The sequence below is a fragment of the Fomitiporia mediterranea genome (assembly GCF_000271605.1).
Source record: "Fomitiporia mediterranea MF3/22 unplaced genomic scaffold FOMMEscaffold_18, whole genome shotgun sequence".
NCBI classification, from domain to species: Eukaryota; Fungi; Basidiomycota; class Agaricomycetes; order Hymenochaetales; family Hymenochaetaceae; genus Fomitiporia; species Fomitiporia mediterranea.
Genome location: NW_006760403.1, coordinates 114,736 through 133,288, shown reverse-complemented (window position 1 = coordinate 133,288; position 18,553 = coordinate 114,736). Strand labels below are relative to the sequence as shown.

General features: G+C 42.4%; 5 protein-coding genes across 5 annotated transcripts; 2 read left to right on the top strand and 3 right to left on the bottom strand.

Annotated features, from left to right (window-relative positions):
* Window positions 1-12: 12 nt before the first annotated feature.
* Window positions 13-4,247, bottom strand: FOMMEDRAFT_143379 (actin cross-linking; the record flags this gene model as incomplete). Its single annotated transcript, XM_007271632.1, has 19 exons — window positions 13-257; window positions 454-584; window positions 739-1,034; window positions 1,474-1,608; window positions 1,678-1,830; window positions 1,890-2,036; window positions 2,099-2,305; window positions 2,361-2,466; window positions 2,517-2,593; window positions 2,661-2,891; window positions 2,948-3,045; window positions 3,096-3,195; window positions 3,247-3,309; window positions 3,374-3,431; window positions 3,490-3,606; window positions 3,659-3,737; window positions 3,796-3,926; window positions 4,045-4,137; window positions 4,192-4,247. 19 exons carry the CDS (start codon window positions 4,245-4,247, stop codon window positions 229-231), a joined length of 2,307 nt encoding a protein of 768 aa, XP_007271694.1. The 3' UTR covers window positions 13-228.
* Window positions 4,248-4,412: 165 nt separating this feature from the next.
* On the top strand, window positions 4,413-5,477 carry FOMMEDRAFT_143378 (uncharacterized protein; the record flags this gene model as incomplete). The annotated part of the gene is made up of 3 exons (XM_007271631.1): window positions 4,413-4,655; window positions 4,753-5,218; window positions 5,277-5,477. The coding sequence occupies 3 exons, from the start codon at window positions 4,413-4,415 to the stop codon at window positions 5,360-5,362; spliced, it is 795 nt and encodes a 264-aa protein (XP_007271693.1). The 3' UTR covers window positions 5,363-5,477.
* Window positions 5,478-6,210: 733 nt separating this feature from the next.
* Window positions 6,211-7,219, bottom strand: FOMMEDRAFT_162158 (uncharacterized protein; the record flags this gene model as incomplete). The annotated part of the gene is made up of 5 exons (XM_007271630.1): window positions 6,211-6,273; window positions 6,380-6,592; window positions 6,650-6,829; window positions 6,961-6,990; window positions 7,073-7,219. 5 exons carry the CDS (start codon window positions 7,217-7,219, stop codon window positions 6,211-6,213), a joined length of 633 nt encoding a protein of 210 aa, XP_007271692.1.
* Window positions 7,220-7,493: 274 nt separating this feature from the next.
* On the top strand, window positions 7,494-9,355 carry FOMMEDRAFT_137223 (uncharacterized protein; the record flags this gene model as incomplete). Its single annotated transcript, XM_007271629.1, has 9 exons — window positions 7,494-7,741; window positions 7,798-7,894; window positions 7,956-8,158; window positions 8,222-8,300; window positions 8,369-8,432; window positions 8,484-8,587; window positions 8,647-8,868; window positions 8,937-9,029; window positions 9,113-9,355. The coding sequence occupies 9 exons, from the start codon at window positions 7,494-7,496 to the stop codon at window positions 9,353-9,355; spliced, it is 1,353 nt and encodes a 450-aa protein (XP_007271691.1).
* A 481-nt stretch (window positions 9,356-9,836) lies between these two features.
* FOMMEDRAFT_162156 (uncharacterized protein) lies at window positions 9,837-12,772 on the bottom strand (the record flags this gene model as incomplete). The annotated part of the gene is made up of 2 exons (XM_007271628.1): window positions 9,837-10,165; window positions 10,225-12,772. 2 exons carry the CDS (start codon window positions 12,770-12,772, stop codon window positions 9,837-9,839), a joined length of 2,877 nt encoding a protein of 958 aa, XP_007271690.1.
* Between the last annotated feature and the right edge of the window lie 5,781 nt (window positions 12,773-18,553).

Genomic DNA, 18,553 nt, shown 5'->3' with positions numbered 1-18,553 from the left:
AAGAGTAGATGTGAAGAGCTATGCTGCGCGTTTATCAAGTTCTACATAAGTTTATATTTCTGAGTTATTTTCTTGTCCTTTCCTTACTACCATACGTCTTGTACAGACAAACTCGTTTGTGGACGGTGATGCGGGAAAGCAAGAGATGTTATGGGGGTGGGTTAAAAGCAGCACCAGAGTAAGAGAGATGGTGAGACAAGATGGATGGTAGGTCGTCACCGCTGACGTTTAGCGCAACCTTTCGCACTTCTCGAGGACTAGGGGATAAAGGACGTTAGTTGTAGAGGTCGTGCATATATGCGGGACAAATAAGCAAGAATTAAAGGGGAGTATAGGGTAGGGTAAAGGGTATGATCAATCCGACAACAACGAAGTATCGGATAGTTCATATTTGAACAAAGGGGCAAGTCGACAGAAAGAAAAGAGAATTGCAAGGTTATGAGTGAGACGTACCGTTTTCGAAAGAAACTTCGTCATGGTCAGTGGCTTGGATGTCGACCTGGACGCCAACAAGTCCACGACGGAGCGCCTCTTTCGAAGATGAGTAAACCATCTTTTTCTTGATACCCGAAATATCCGGAGCCCTACAATGGGATAATCGCACATATCGATTAGTATTTGTACTCGCCACATTGAGAAAGAAAGACAGAGGCACACGACAAACAACGAGCGACAAACGACGCCTCACATTCCCTCTCCCCCAAGGGAAATAGAAGACGATTGCAGAACTGAACTCACCAATTCACGAAAACAATCCTATTACGCCGTCCACTTCCATCCTCTTTATCAAACTCGAAGTCAAAGACCCCGTAGCGCGGTTCGTCAGCGGGGAGCTTCGCCACGAACTCGTCGTAGAACTCGCGGTTCGACTTTTCCTGTCCACCACCACTGGAAGAGGGGGAAGAGACCTTATCAGCGACGATGATCTGCTTGTTGTCGGATGAGAGAGCGTAGACGATGTATTTGAAGCTGCGTTGGAGCTTGAGGTCGTTGAATGTCTTTACGCAGTCTTCGTCTGCTTGGACGCCTGAGGCCTAGGGTATGCGGCGTTGTTGATCGTAAGTGATCGTGATAGCGCATATAGTGAGATCAAGATAAAGGAGGGTGAAGGATTTCTGTTAGGTTGACTTCATGGAAATGAGGAGCTTTGTACGTACCATTGTTGGATACTACAGAGATGAGTAGACAAGGACGGGACGAGGGTTAAGGAGGTGGTTAAATAGGGAAAGTCAGAGGTGAAGGAGGTAAGTTGAAGTGATTGGCAACGGCGATTGCCGCAGCACGCAGTACTGAGTACAGCCTTCCGTCGCCACACACATCAATGTGAGTAAATCTCACCCGCTCGTTTATTTCAGACTACGTAGAGTATTCATATTACGAATTACACGTAAAGTCAAATACAAGTATCAAGATAATACGGAAAGAAAACATTCTATGTAAAAGTGAAAAAAGAAAAGAAGTCTATTCAAACACTCGGTCTAGCCAGGCTTCATAGTCCAGTAACGTCTCCCCAAGCTCATTCTCCGTACTCGGCATCGCGTCCCGCAGATACTCAACTGCGCTCGCAGGCAAATGTGCAACCCGCAGGTCAAGCTCAGTCACAAACGGCTGCGCCGCACATCATCATCAGTCCTCCGGCTCTGTTTCAAACTCATCAGGAAAACGAAGTGGACTTACCTTGTCTCCTGCAATCCCACGGAACGCTTCGCGAAGTTGGTCCGGAGTCGTTTGGTCTTCGGTTATATCTACGAGCAGATTGATGAACGCCTCAAACGTGACTGCGCCGTAGTCCTGCGTAAGTTGGTCGTAGATCACTCCTAAATCCTCATCCTGGAATTTTGATGATTGCGATCAGTGGGTAGTTAATTATATCATGGATGATTACGCACCGGATATACGATACCCAGGCTAGCAAGTGCGGCGGCCATTTCGGATATACTTAGGGTATTTGACTCATCGCGGTCAAAGTAGCGGAACGTGCTCTCGAACTGTTCTAGCTGCGCCGGAGTCAAATTCGTCATATTTCGCGACACGATCTGAAAAAAGTTGTTGTCAATACACGAACGACCGCATATAATGAGAAGTTAAGACTGCGTACTTGGTTATCAATGAACGAAATCTTCTTGGCGATGCTCTGCACAACAAGCTCAAGTTCGAACGCCAAATCCTGAGACGTGAACACCGTATAGTCGTTTTCGTCCACGTTCGCTGCTACGCACTCCTCTTCTACGCGTACGACTGCCTCAAGCAAGTCTGGAAAGGGCTTCATACGCTTTTGTAGCTCTTGCACTTGCTGTTGTTGATCCTGAAGAATATATATAAGCATGTACCTCCTTGTGAAGCAAACAAACGGTACCCACCTCTAAGGGACCTTCGATTGCAGCCAAGTCGGTGGATATCATGTATAATCGCCGCTCAAAATCATTTGCAAGGTCTGCGAATCGCTTCCGTAATGATTCCTTTATTCTGCGGTAATCGTCAAACGAAATTCCAGAAGATCACTCAGAAGTACCTACTGTCGGATTTCTGCGTTGATTGCTTTCGACCACGATGTTTCTGCTTTTAACAAAGCTGACCATGCTTCATCAAGGTCCTGTATTAACGGCCGTCAACCTAATACTCTTTTGTGAAATGGATTATGAAAATGGAACGAAACAAACCGACAGACGGAGACCTGGGGGCGGAACGTATTCCCGTAGACCGTAAGTTCGCAATTTCGTCTGTACGTTCCCGAAGAGAGTCGCTACATCCTGACGTTCAACGACCCATCTGCGCTTGTCTGCTTGCTTGTATGTGAGAAATGCCGCGGATTGTGCTTTCGCGCCTGCGTAGGTTCCATCGAAGTATGCAGAAGCCCAATCCTCCTGCTTTTCCTTGAGTGCATGAAGTAACTGGTAATAATACATTTCGTGAGTTCAGAAACGACTTTAAGACCCATTTGGCTTACCGCGCGAACTCGTCGTTCGTAATCATTCCTACTAAACCAAACCGATTGCATAAGCTCGGCGAACTTCTCGACACGTCGAGAAACCGTCTCGGCCTGATCTAATTATCAGTTCGTTAGTATATTCCGGAGTATACGTAACAGAACTTACCCATAGACGAGAAGGCATGGAAGTAACTCGCAACGTAAGTCATCACACTCTTCTCGTCAGGTCGGGCCGCTTCGCATAAATCTTCGACATCTAGTAGTTGCTGCATATTTCTGTTCAACAGGCTCCTTGTAAGAAATCACGTTCAACTTACAGGAATGCCAAGATGCTCCTCGGCGATACGGAATGCTAAACGGGTATTCGCATGTCGATCAGTCTAATCAAATCAAAGGCATGAACAATGGTTTCCACCGCATATATCGAACAAAGGGGTCACGCACTTTGTCTAAGGAATCGTAATCGAGTAAGTCTGGTCGATGGCAGTTTATCAGAGCACATCTGTTGAATTTGCATTAGTCATTATCGGAACTCATGAGAATAAGTGGTGATGACGTGCAATGCAAGCCCATCAGTCCAGCTGTACGTGAAGTCTTGAACGTTGACGTTCTCATAAGGTTGCGTCTTCCGCTGGCACCACAATAGAAGGCCTTCCTTCGCCGACAAACCCTCTTCACTATCGATATCGTTTGAGTTACAAAAATACACGAAGTTGAAGGTTGGCTAACCTGATGTCCGCGATAGTGAATCGTAGAATAAGAGTCCAGATCATTCCGAGAATTAGCTTCAGGTTGCCATCGATAATATCTGTACATCAGGGCTTCAATCAACAAGAATGTTTATGCTTGATATAAGATGAACGTACCTTCTGGTCCTATATTCGTGAGCTTCACTCCACGCGAGTTGATAAACTCGAGCGCGAGATTGACGTTCTCGGCCTTCTGTATGCGCATTCGTGGGTTCTTATTGTACCGACCCAGAGATACATCACCTATGCTTCCATGAGATACCACGCATTAATATACTGAGCGGTGCTCATACCCATTATTTCCTACACAAGAAAGGAGTGGACGTGAACAACTTAGGGGAGTCGGAACGTAGAATGTGGTCACACACCATAAGTTGAATTAGCTTTACACCATCAGACAGTTCCTTCACGAGCGATGTCATTGGAGGATATCCATGCGCTTCCAGCTTTGTATTTAACCTAGTCGCTTCATTGAGTGGGTTGTCCAAACGGCAAGTCATTACATGAGCATACCATTTACAGAATGTCTTCTCCTGCACGTCTCTTGAACGCGTCTCAAGAGACTCCATCTATGTCACAGTAATTAGGGGGAGAAATATGTGTAGCCTATTGAGATATGTGTAGCACTAGAACAGTGAGTGCGTTCACGGTGGTCGGGAACAGGAGGTGGACGCGACTTCAAACTTTGACGCGCGTAACGCGTGCCTCTTCACTGGACTGTCTACACATCTGCTATGGACGTCGTCTACACGCCCGACGCTACAGACAATGAACCTCAAACTGTACTGGATACCGTCGAGGGCGAGATTCACTTCTTCCGTGCACTCATGCGCGCTCGCCCAGTCGGCATAAACCGACATTTCCACGTAATGTCCATACAAGCCGCAATCGAAAAGGGTACAAAACAATCCGTGTCCGTTGACGAAATTTGGCGAAAACTCGAAAGTTGTTATAACCTGGAAGCTTTGGAAGCACTGGTATGTCTGCCTGACTTTGACTTCCTCTTCTCTCTTCTCTTTGGAAAAACGTATATGGTATTGAATTCGAACTTGTGTGATGGGGATACACTTCTAGGAGGCTGAGTACGAATCAGGGAATAACACTCAGTCTGATTCCTCTACTCCTCAACCAACCGCATCTCCCAAAGAGGGAGACAACCTCCAAACGCATCCTTTCTTCCGCGAGGAGTTCTCACTTCCGCCAGACGGGTTCATCGAGTCGTTACAAGCTGAACGTCGAATACGAGCCACTGAGTCTCCCATGTCGACCGCCTCACCGGCACCTGCACGTAATTCATCCGAGGGAGCCAGCAAGCGTGGACGAAAACGCAAAGCAAGTAACGAACCCAGTAAGGCGGACCTTGCGGGCCTTGTTAGCGGAGACAGTGATAGCAGCGACCTAACACAGCAAAGCGGAGATGAAGGTGACGAAACGAATGGACAGGCGCAAACTCCTAGCGAGAAGCGGGCTACGAGTGCTGCATCCGGTACAGATGGTGATACGGATAATGCAGAAGAGGAAGAAGAAGAAAAGGGTGAAGGTAATCTTCGACTCAACTTTTACTACTTTACTCTCATTCTTACCTGCGTATTCTTAAGATGAAGCACGCAGAACGAGAAGGGGAAGGAAACCAGTCACTCGTGCGAGAGGCAGAACCATTGCTACTAGAAAGCGAAAACGATAAGATGTCAGCCCATGTTAACTGTTAATTTTATTGCATCTCTATTCCCTCCAATATATATTGTGATTACGTAAATAGTATGTTGTAACGATAACTTTCGGAATGCTATGCTATAAACTTGGACCAAAATCCTGCTCTACTATATTAGACCGTAATTTGATTCTGAGTAGTTAGGGAAAGTGGCGTGAAGAAAAAATATGAGATTAGAGAAAAACCACAGCACCCAGGATTCCCGCGTGGTCCCCCACCGTGGTACTAACTAGGCGGCACTCAGGTTAACTGCGCAGATCGGACGGGATGCGGCATTTTCTGAGTCCTATGGCCGTGGATATCTATTCTGCTCAGGTTTACACTATATCCATTATGTTTACGCCTATCCTACCTTACATCTGGTTAACCCTGTATGGAAACACAAACAGGAAGAATCATTCTTGCTTGTATGCATTTAAGTAAAGTAGCTTCACACGTTTGTTACAAAATTTACACTCTAGATTTGGAGGTTTTATTCAGTCCTGGGTTGGAGTTAAGAACGTTAATTGTAATTTTGTACAACCGTAAGGACCCGACAGGATCAACTTGCGATTCTTGTAGACAATCGAAGGTGTAGCCAGTATGTTGACGAAGAAAGGAAATGCAGGTTGTATTCAATGAGGATGCATGTCCATTGTGTTACAATACAACGCAGAGTATAGTAGAACTAGAAGAGAGGTTTAACCACTTCTTACTGAGCATAACAGCTTCTTGTTACTCAAATGCTCAATGATCCGGAAGATAATTGTATTTGAGTCGTATTTAATAAGTGAGGCTCATGACTTGTGATTTTAAAAGCAACAGAAGTAAATACACAACTTCTAAGAAGATTCGGATTGCTTTTCAGTCTCCTTTGCCGCCTCCTTTGGTGCATTCCCTTCTTCCTGCATTGGTGATAGAGACAGAGTAATCAGTGGCGGTTCGACAATAAGTTCAACACAGATATAAACGATGAACGGGAATGGAGCACCTAGGTTGATCACAACTCACCTTAGCCTGCTTCCGTGCTTCGCCGAGATTTGTTGGTCCGGGTTTGTCCTGAAGAGTTCCAGTTCGTTCTGTTTTGCCCGGCTTCTCCTTTTGCTCAGGTTTTTCTTCTTCATGCACTTCTGCAGTTTGACCTGGTGCACCGTCGTCAAAGCGAGTGTCTTCAGCAGAACCGGATTCTTCGGATTCTTGAGCGTCCTTTGGTGAATCCGCATCCTGCGAATTGCCGTGAGAAACTTTTGCGTTGCAATCCAAGAGAGTTGCTGAACGTACGAAGCTAGCCTTTTGACTTTCGGTAACGTCTGCCTCAGTCCCCTCAGAGTCTTTCATCGTTTGAGGTTCTTTCTGCGTCTCCTTCTCTGGGGGCGGAAGGGCGTGCTCGATGGGAGCTTTTGCGGCCTTTGCAGCGGAGTGTGCTGGCTTCTTCGACGGTGGCGAAAGGATCCAAGCAGCCTAGCAAACATAAATAATTCATTTACAAGACAGAAGGCGCGCCCGGGTTGCAAAAGGAATAGGAAAATCGGTCGATTAACAGAGTATATGAGTAATCCGCTCAGCAGATGACGTGTGACATGAAAACGCACACCAAGCGCAGTGACGACGCCGGAGCCAATCTAATAAGTTATCGCATATTAATCAGCTTCGGAATATCATGCAATATGGATATACAGTAAAACACCAGTTGATCGAACTTACGAGCCAAGCAGTATCGCTGGACTTTTTCGCACCGTGCGCGTCCGAAGCCATGCCGCGTCTACCGCCCACACGCAAGCTCGCCGATGTCCTCTGCGCACATCTCCGCGGCACATGGGCAAGAACGCGACGAAGCGCGATGGTAGACATGGTTGAACGAAGGAGAGAAACTCGGGAGGAATGGGAACAAGTTGATCGGAACCGGGACACCGAATTGGCTCATGGCGAAGAGGTCATGTGACGTCATGATGCTCTTTTACGGCAAGCGTTGATCGTCGACAATTTTGTCTCCACCCCTCTGTGCATCTTTGAGGGTTGCTCCATGCCAGCAGTATTCACCTCATGCCGCTTGCATCTCTGCCTTCTTCCATCCCTGTGCCCTATCTAGGTGGCCAGTCGCTGTGAGAGACCACCTTTAGGCCCCATGTCGCGCGGTGGCAAACCTCTGGACCTGCCAGGACTCTACTGGGACGATGAAAAGAAGCGATATTTCCCAATTGCTTCCAGGCCGAAACGAAAAACTACAGACGAAGGACCTAGAGAAACACCTTATAAAGTATCAGATGATAATAGACGACAAACTGAAGGACATCGATCAGCTGCTACCGCCACATATCCAAGAGCATTGCGCATAGGAACGAAAGGCTACTCTCAAAGAGCTCGAATCACGCAGTATGTCTTATTGTCAATACCAAGAGCATTTGTAAATTGATATATGTTCTTTTTAGAGAATTAGAAGGGAAGTCACTGGTGGCTTCATATACAGAGCTCGATCCACCCGTCCGACCGCTGTCCTGGCAGACATGTCAAATATCATCTTTCCACGTATGATGCCCATTCATTCACCATTCTCAAAGCTGTATTCATCCTAGTCCGTTCAAAATAGGCTGCTACTGTTGATGATACCCTGAACGTGCTCGTCGGTGATTCCCGTGGTGTGTTCCACTGCTCTCGGGCAGTCATCAAGTCTCTTTTAAGAATAAACGCCGGGCCTGACCGGTTTAACGACAATTCACGACTTTTTACGTCTTACCATTTGGGATCGGGAACGCCCGTCTCACACATTACGAGGTCTGGAAACATCGCAGTGTAAGTTGTCTCTATTCTATTCTCGATTGCGGAAGTTCGTTAAATTTGATGTTGTTTTGACAGTGCTGTAACCAGTACATGTGATTCGTGCTTCCTCGGTGTTCGTGATCTAAATGCCTCGGATTATTCTGGCGTTCTATTTGTGAGCACCGTCTACCATGTTAGGATTGCCTAATGAACTGATCACTGTTTTTATTTCTATTTTCTAAGCCACGCTTGAATGTAGCCGGGGATATACGAGCTGCAGATCTTTTAAACAAGAGTCTGGCTCTTGGTGAGTCCCCTAAACAACTAACACTAGGTAACATTATCGAATACTCTACAGGTATGTCCCGGAAACTAGTATGGATTAAGGATGTTAGCGGGCCCATCAAGGGTCACCGAACCCTTCAAACTAAGAGTGACATCTTGTCAATAGCACAAAGCTCGGCAAGTGGCCTTTTTAAAACAAGTCTATCATTGTCCTAACTGGCCGCTCCTTCATTCAGAACACTATCACCGCCGGATTGAGAAACGGAGAAGTGCGATTATTCGACGTGCGTACTCGCGGTGATGCGAGTACCGAGCTATTTGGGTCCCGTTTCTCCAGGAAAATCGACACAAGCCCTCCGTCATTACCTGGGACAAAGCCCAAGGGTACACATTCCGCAATAACACGCTTACAAACAGTCGGAGATTGGGAAATGCTTGTCGCAACAAGTGCCGGAGAGGTACGTCATTTCAACGTCTTCTATACGTCTAATCCCTCATCACTCAACTAATCATCCATAAATGGCAGCTTGAGATGTTCGACCTACGCTTCGCTACAGGTAATAGAGTACAACCTATAATAAAATACGACGGACACGTCAATTCGTACCTTCTCGATCTCGTAAGTCCCTCTATAAGTCCCTCGAACTTTCTTTTTAACGTTATCCGTGCTCATGCTCATCCCGCTTCTTCTCTTTCTTTAAGGGAATCACGATCGACCCTACCTCATCCTTCCTATTCGCCGAAGGCCAAGACCGTAGGATCCGTGCTTGGGTATTACAAACAGGCGAACAGCTTGGTGTACTCCTTGGTGGTGCTCAACTAGCTAGACCTGCTCGTGCGTTGGCAGTAACTCAGACGGCTAACGAGACTCGTGGAGCGAGGTGGTTATGGATACCGCAAGAGGAAGAGATTCGCGTGGTCCGTTTGGGTGGTCCAATTCGATAGACTTGGTGTGCCTTAATCCAACGACTCGACTTACATCGATCTTCTTCCTTCGTACTGTATCCGGACGAATGCTTTCACCATAGGCTGTGAAGACTAGGAGAACAACAGAAATCCATCACGGACACGAACTATCCCTACTTGTTGAAGTAGTTTCATCTGGTCTTCCCTTGCCCGGCCGAGTCGCGCATACTATTCCTGTTTTCAATTTAACTTGAGCAACGCATCTCTGTCCAGTATCCTTGCCTGTGTTTGACTGGCGAAACAGGTGAAGGTTATGGACTCGCTAACAGTTGTGATGCTGTGATTTGTTTCTGTGAATATTAAATCATAACATGGTCTTTCTAGACTCTTTGATTCGGGGCAGGACAAAAACAAAGAAAAAGATAACAATAACAATAATATAATGCATGAATTACATCTGAGGATAGCACTACAAGGAGACTTGGACGACTGACAGATGCATAACAAAAAGGTATGTCTATTAAGCACCAATGTGTATCATGTTAACCCATCTCTCAGTCCGAATCCCTTCCTTAGCTTTCAATGCCACAACAGCCCCTCGAAGTCCTGCAGCAGCCCTCTTATACCTCCCTTCATTCTCCTCGCTCTCGGCAAGGTATTTATAAACACCTCTAGCTAGAGGAGGACCGTCTGGATCATACAGCTCCCACATTGTGCCGATCACGCTCCGAAACCCACAGAATTGCATCGCCGCTGCTAGGTGTAGTACCTCGTCGTATGTTCCAAGATGAGGTTGCTCGGCAGTATGGCAAGCGGAAAGAAATGCAAACTCGGCATTCGGCAGGTTCGCTTTGACAATGTCGAGTAATGTCAAACCACCATCAGGTAGTTTGAAGGAAGAACCGAACGGCTTCTCGTCCAGGTGTCCGTGGCAGGCAAATGAACCCATGTGGCTTTCCGCAAGGTCTTGATCACTGCCTCATGCGATGCCCTATTGTTGAGGAGTACCTTGGGTTTCGTCCCGTAGATGCGAGTTTGGTTTCGGATGGTAATAACCTCCATCTTGGTTGAGTCGAGAGATTTGGTGTCTGCAACAATAAGAATTTCCGGATCACGTCCAGGGTTGTACGATTGTGCATTGATGAGGGCTCCAAGTGTTGGAGTGTACGACGAGATATAATCGTCGCATAAATATTTCATCGTTCCATCTGAGCCATGATATGGACCAGCTGCATGAAAGGGAAGTACTGACAGCACCGATGTTGGACACCACCAAATACGCGATCCTCTAGCAATCCCGAGTTCCTTAAATCTATCGATGACCTTCGAAACGACCTTGTCCCACAACATCTTCATGGATTCGCGGAGCTTCTTGTCATACTCATTTGAGCCAGGCTTATTCCGTATCCGAGTCTCAACAAGCCCTTGGCACAGCTTGCAGGACTCTTCATAGAAGTCATTGTCCAGCGGGACACAGACTAGTGGCGGACCAGTTCCAGTAGGCGTAATGATGAGTGCGTCGCATCGATATTCACTGTGGTTTATCATGATGACGGGACCCTCTGAAGCGGCGAGTCGCAATGTTTCAAAGCGTGCAGTTTTGAGAAAGTTCTCAAACCCGGGGACACATCGAATTTTGTCTGTCAATTTGTCCAGCTCTTCTATTAACGTCCGCCGGCGTCTTAACATCTCGTCTAGAAGCTCTGTCTTATCTCGTATATCATGCACAAGAGCGGGGCTCGACTTGAAAACTTGCTTCTCGGACGATGTTGCAAGATCTTCCAATTGGCGACTAACATTTTGGAAGCGGTCGGCAAGCTCTTTGTTCATCTCCACGAGCCGGTCAAGAGGGGTCCTAAACCCGCGCATCTGTGCCCAAAGCAATGCCCTTCCCTGCTCCAGCAGCTCGACAGCCTGATCAAGCTCCCCCTCCTCTATGGCATGAGAGGCCGCTTCCACAGCCAAGGCTCCATATTCTCGATTCCTAACAAGAAAGTCATGTTGTGCATAAAGGGTAGGACTGATAGTAAGGGCTCGTTGCAACAGCGACATCACCTCGTGATAAGCCCGCAGAGTGGTATTGTGGCGATATATTCTTGCAAATACTGTCCATCGTCGAGCAGCTTTCAAACGGTCCAATGAACTGGAGAACAGATGACCTGTGGATTGCTCTAGTAGGCGTACACACTCTTCAAAATCATGTGCGTGTTGAAGCTGTTCAAATTGAGAGAATAATGCGTTAGCGAGAATGTTTAAAGACGAAGTCCGATCTGGATGGCCCTCAGGTTGAAGAGTGAGAGCAGCACGGCGCAGTTCAATTGATTCTTCAATATCCTCTAACTGTCCGCTTCGCTGGTATCTGGTGCGCAGGGAAATCGCTAGATTGTCCAATGAACGAGACCGATATGGATGCCCCTCGGGTCGAAGGGTGAGAACTGCACGATGCAAATCGATTGATTCTTCAAGATCCTCTAACCGACCGCTTCTATGGTATTTAGTGTGCAGGGAACTTGCTAGATTGTTCAATGAATTGGAACGATCCGGATGACCCTTAGGTTGAAGAGTGAGAGCAGCATGGTGCAGTTCAATTGTTTCTTCAAGATCCTCTGACTGTCCGCTTCGCTGGTATCTGGTGTCCAACGAACCTGCTAGGTTGCCCAATGAATTGGACCGATCCGGATGACCCTCAGGGCGAAGACTGAGAGCAGCACGGTGCAATTCAATCGCTTCTTCAAGATCCTCCGACTGTCCACTCTGCTCGTATCTGGTGCGCAGGGAAGTTGCCAGATTATCCAACGAATGAGACCGAATCCAATGACCCTCAGGGCGAAGAGCGAGAGCAGCACGGTGCAGTTCAATCGCTTCTTCAAGGTCTAATGACCGACCACTTCGCTGATATCTGGTGTGCAGGGAAATCGCTAGATTGCCCAATGAACGAGTTCGATCCGGATGACCCTTAGGTTGAAGAGTGAGAGCAGCACGGCGCTGTTCAATTGATTCTTCAAGATCCTCTAGCCGTCCGCTTCGCTGGTATCTGGAGTTCAGGGAACGTGCTAAATTGCTCAACGAATAAGACAGATCCAGATGATTGTCAGAATGAAGATTAAGAGCAGCACGATGTAGTTCAATTGATTCTTCAAGATCCTCTGGCCGTCCGCTTCGCTGGTATCTGATGGTCAGGGAACTTGCTAGATCGCCCAATGCGTAAGACCGATTCGGATGGCCCTCGGGACAAAGACTCAGAGCAGCACGGCACAATACTATAGCTTCTTCCAAGTCTTCCATTCGCCACTGTCGGTGATATCGCTCGCGTAGATAGTGTGCTGTTTGCTGGCAGTTGCAACACTGAATTAATGCGAGCTTTGAATGCCAGAGTGCTTTCTTATTTTCCGAACCTGTGTTGAATCTGAATTTGAGACTACAAGAAGAGCTCCTGCAAGTAAGCGTACCAGACATCCATGAGAGTGTAGTCCCTCCTGTCCTGAATAGTGGCGAATGCACGGTATGTAAGGTAATCTTAGGGTGTGGCGACCAGTGTCGAAATTGTGTTGGCAGACGCCTTGCAAAGTGAGCAAGACTGGTGAGCTATTAATTTGATTCTAGTGTTGACAGGTACATACGTTTGTTACACTTTGAAGCTTGGAGGGATGAATAGTAATGACACAATATGTTGGACAATGGTGACAATGCTGGGGTGGGGGCAGAGGGGGGTTGAGAGCATGGGAAATAGCTTTTGTACTGTACTGTTCATCATGCTTGGAACACTATCAAGAGTCTGATGTTGATTGTGATTGTAGACTAAAATATACTTCAAACACAATCTAAAGCCTTACTTGTAATAAGACAAGAAAGTAATGTCAAACAATGAGCTGACTTGTCTCTAGCAACTTAGTAGCAAGGCTCTGTGTACCTGTTGTCTGTTGATTTCTGAGAAAGGAAAAAATCACACTATATTAGTTGTGTTTTTTTTTTTCAAAATTGAAGACATTTTTTTTATTGATTGTATCTTGCTTCCATAACTACAATCAATGGCCAGTGCTAGTCTTCTTATGATGCACAGCCTATGTACTTGTGTTGTACTGTTACTACTGTAACAGACAGAACTTTCAAGGCTCTCTTTAAAAGTATTAGTTGTATTAATATGTTTATTTCTCTATAAAAAGTGTTACACAAGAACACACAGTAACACATTCTCATTTCTAGAGTCAGTTATACAATAATCTTCAGACATTAAACAGCCAACTTACCTACAGTACACACAACTGTCTATAGTATATTAGTTTCAAAACTGATAATACTAATAACTTATTAATGAGTCTAAAGGTTTACCTAACCACATTACAGCCTGTCAGATTTTCCTACAGGAGCTTATTTGCAGGTCCTGTTCTGCTTCTTGTGATTTGAGACTGTAATAGGTAGACAAATCCATGTTAAGAAGGATTAGTAGATTGTATAAACATTCTTACATATTTATAAAACTCTATATAGTTTATTTATACACTTTAAGGGAGACAGTACTGTCAGACAAGATTTACAAGTCTTGCATTCAATGCAAGTGAAAATATATTGATCCATTCTTTCATGCAAATGTCTCTGAAGCAGGCCAAAAGGCTTGGTGTTTCTGTTAAGAACATTTCCCTCTAGGTAGAAAGATTAAACATAAGAAAATGCTAGAAATACATACAATACTACTAGTAACAGTATTACACACAGTAGCCTTATGTACACCTAAATAATATCAACCTAATGTGTAAGTATATTTGATTTTAAAGAACCTGTATAACAGGAATTGAACAGAGGTGTATATGATCCATACTAATGAACTTACAAGATTGATCCATTGACAAATAACAATAGTTATTATGAGATGATTAGTTCATCAACAGACAAACCACAAGACAATGACTTCATAATGTCTCAGTTAGAATACATACAATATAAGGACAAGAGACACTGAGTAGTCAATTGTCACCTCACCCCTTGTCTATACATGCCCCCCTTAAGTTCTCCCTCTTAACAGGTTATGAGCCTTGAGCTCCCTGCATACATGCATCCACTGTACACTCTAAACTCTTTACTTGCATACATTTGCACACATTTGCATCATGGTTCCCCCACATACAGATACACACTGTAAACCAGCCAATGTACCTAAATACTTCAGTCAAAACATCACAATGCTTAAGACCAAAGCAAACTACAAGATGTGGCACTACTACATTGTTTCTAGTGTTACAGCTATGTGCTTCAAACACTTACTAAAGGATGAACTGCAGAATGAAGCTGAGAGGGAGATGGCTAAGGCCATTCATGCATGCATAGTCAATAACATTGCTAACACAATATTGGCAAACTATATGCACTTTGATACGTCTATCCCTCAGTTAATGAAAGTGCTTGAAGAATGCTTTAACCCCCAGACAGTATGTAAAAAGGCTATTGATGAATTGGCACTGTTTATTTGTAGAGACCATGTAAAACATTTTGGACATACATTAGACAGACTTGAGGAAGCATATGCAACTCTGTCTGCTAACAGTGATCCACTATGCAACTCTACATACAAAGCAGTAATATTGCTTGCTACTCCTGAGCAATATACACATGTAGTAAATACAATAATACAATCTACTAATGCCCAAAACAAAGGCAAACTAGTCAATGAACATAAGAAAGTCAAACTGAAGCAACTAATCCTTACATTGTAGAATGCTTACAACAATTACTGTGCTAAACAAGCACAAGATTCCAATGATTGGACAAAGAATAATGTACACATTAATACAATGTATAAAGCTAATAAGCAGAGGAAATTCAATCTGCCAAATCTGTTCAATCTGACAAAAGCAAAATGTTTCAATTGTGGAAAAACAGGACATTTCTCTAAGGAATGCTGCAAACCTCCTACTGAAGCTACAAAGCTTGCACACACCAAACATCAGGCTAACATCACACATAAAACAAATCAAACTGTGGAAAACACAACAAACACATTTATTATTGAAAACCTAAACGAAAACAATGTTGAATTAAAAGAAGGTAACATTGAAATGAACAATAACACTTATACTCTTATTCTGAGCAACCAGGACAAACAATTTGAACAATATGTTTCCTGAGTATGTACTAACATATTTACAAATACAATCATAGCTAACAAGAAATCCTATATGCAAACAATGGATTTACTTGATTCTGGTGCATCAATACATGCTACTCCTTATCTATTTTGATTAACAGATGTACACAACATAACTCCTACAATTGTAACTATTGCAAATAGGTCAACAATGACTCTTAATCGAGCTGGATCTATGTGTATCAAAATCCTGAAGAATATACAAGAAAAAAGCATCATAACATTACAAAACATCTATTACTATCTGCAAATAACCTTTTCCCTCATAAGTCAAGTGCTACTATATAGGGAAGGTTATTCTTTTATGTTTACAAACAATAATTGTACTATAACATCACCATGTAATGAATACATCAGACATATATGATTGAGAAATAACTTGTATATTTTGTACAATAATCATTTATTAAAAACAATGAACAAACTATCTATTTATGATATACATAAACACCTCAGACACATAAGTTATGATTATATTAAACAATTATTAAAGACACAACCAAGTGTACTATCAACTAAAATAACAAACTACAAAGAAAAAGAATGTATTGAATGTATAAAAGCAAATATTGAATGTACACTAATACTAAAACTATGTCAATCTCCTCTTACAAATCAATTTAGAGATCTTATTCATATTAATATCATTGGTCCTATTGAACTGTACACATATAAGAACATATGCTACTTATTAACAATTGTAGACAATTCTACTTGTTGGTGCATAATGCTCAAATTACAAACAAAATCCAATGCATATATGTAATATGTATAATGGACAACTAAAATATTTACACAGTACAGAGTTAAAATAAAGCTTTTACAAAGTGATAATGATACTGTATTCCTTAGTAAAGATTTCCAACAATATTTAGATTCACAAGGAACAAAACAAAGATTAACAGTACATCATACTCTACAACAGAACAGAATAGTGGAACAAACACATAAAACTATATTTAGAGGTGTAAGAGCATATCTAACATCTACTGAATTACTGTTTACATTATAGGCTGAAGCAGCAATTCATATTACCTATATTCATAATAGAACACTGTGTGCTACTTTAAATTACAATACTCTACATTACAAACGTTATGGAACACACAGAACAATTGATAACATATACAAATTTGGTCAATATATTATCATTCACAATGAAAATCCTACAAAAATACAACAGTAAGGTATCATTGCTTGTTGGATAGGATTAGACAATGAAAGTAAAGGCTATAAAACTTGGCACAATAATAAAATTACCATCAAACAAAATATTCAATTTCTCAAAGGTAAACCTCCTCAAATTGAAGGGGAGAAAATAGACAATACAAACAACAATACAAACAAGTGTTTAATAATTAAAAATAACAAAACAGACAATAGAATAACAAGAACAGACAATGATGATACAGACAATGCTGATCCTAACAAAAAAGGAAAAGCAGCAGAACCAACAGACTTAACAGACAACAAAGTTAAATTAACCAAAAAAGAAGTAGAACCTAAATTACATCAATCAGAACAGAAACAGAAACTAACAGAATGTGCTATCAAGCTTGAACAATGTATGGAGAATAAATACATAACAAAACACATGTATACACTTAGCAAAAAGGATGAAGATAATATTGCCATTCATTTAACAGAATTTAATGCTAAAATAAGTGAAATACAATTGGATCCAACTTCATTTTATAAAGCAATCCAATGTCTGGATTGTGATTCATAGATTACAGCTATGAAAGACAAAATAAAACAATTAGAAAATCATAATACATGGGAAATCACAAATCCACACAATAATATTAACATTATCAGAACACAATTTGTCTATAAAATAAAGCAATACACTGATAATAGTATAGAAAAATATAAAGCACAATTAGTAGTTCAAGGAAACTATCAGATTGACAGTCTTGACTATTATACAGACAATTTATTTGCTCCTACTGCTAGACTATCTACAGTGCAATTAATATTTGCATGAGTAGTATCTAATAATTATGAAATACATCAGATAGATATAAAATCAGCATATCTGTATGGACAATTGACAGAAGACAAAGAAATATATGTTAAACCTCCTTCAGGTAACTTAATAGACAGATTACAGAATGGACAAATATTATGATTACAAAAAGCACTATACAGATTAAAACAAGCTGGTAGAAGATGGTATAAAACACTATCTAATATACTACTTAAATGTGGATTAACAAAATCTGAACATGATAACACCATATTCTTTGTAAAGAAGAAAGAAATAACTGTAACTATATTATTTGTACATGTTGACAATATTACTATTGTGGCAAAGAATAATAATACTATTACAATGATAAAACAATCTATTGTACATCATTTACAATATACAGACAGTAGTGAATTACACTGGCTACTTAGTATAGAGATTCAATGTGACAGAGAGTATAGATTCATCAGAATGTGTCAGACACATTATATTAATAGTATAATAGAATGTTACAAACTTACAAACAAACAAAGTGTACAAACACCCATACAGCCTGGTACACAATTAAAAACAGTATCACAAACTGATAACAATAGAAAACAAATGTCTGATATACTATACATGAACATGGTTGGTACACTTAGATACATTACAGACTGTATACAGCCAGATATAGCATTTGCAACAAATCAGTTAGCAAAATACCTTAATGACCCTGGTATGGAGCATTATCTAGCACTTAAACATTGTTACATGTACTTAAAAACTACAAGCAATGTCTGGCTCCAACTTGGCAGCACAAATCAATCAATATTGAACAGTTATACAGATGCAGACAGTATGATGCAAGAAGGGCATCATACAATATCAGGATATGCATTTTACTTGAGCAATTCATTAGTTTCATGGTCAAGTAAAAGACAAACACTGGTGGCAAATTCAATGTATGAAGCTGAATTAATAGCTCTTGTAAGAGGAACACAGGAAGCAATCATACTTACTCATTTAGCTGAAGAGATTCTGCAGGTCTCTGATACACCAATTAATATCTATTACAATAACAATGCTGTTATACAAACAGTTACATTGGACAAACTCAAATATTCAGAACGAACAAAGCATTTAG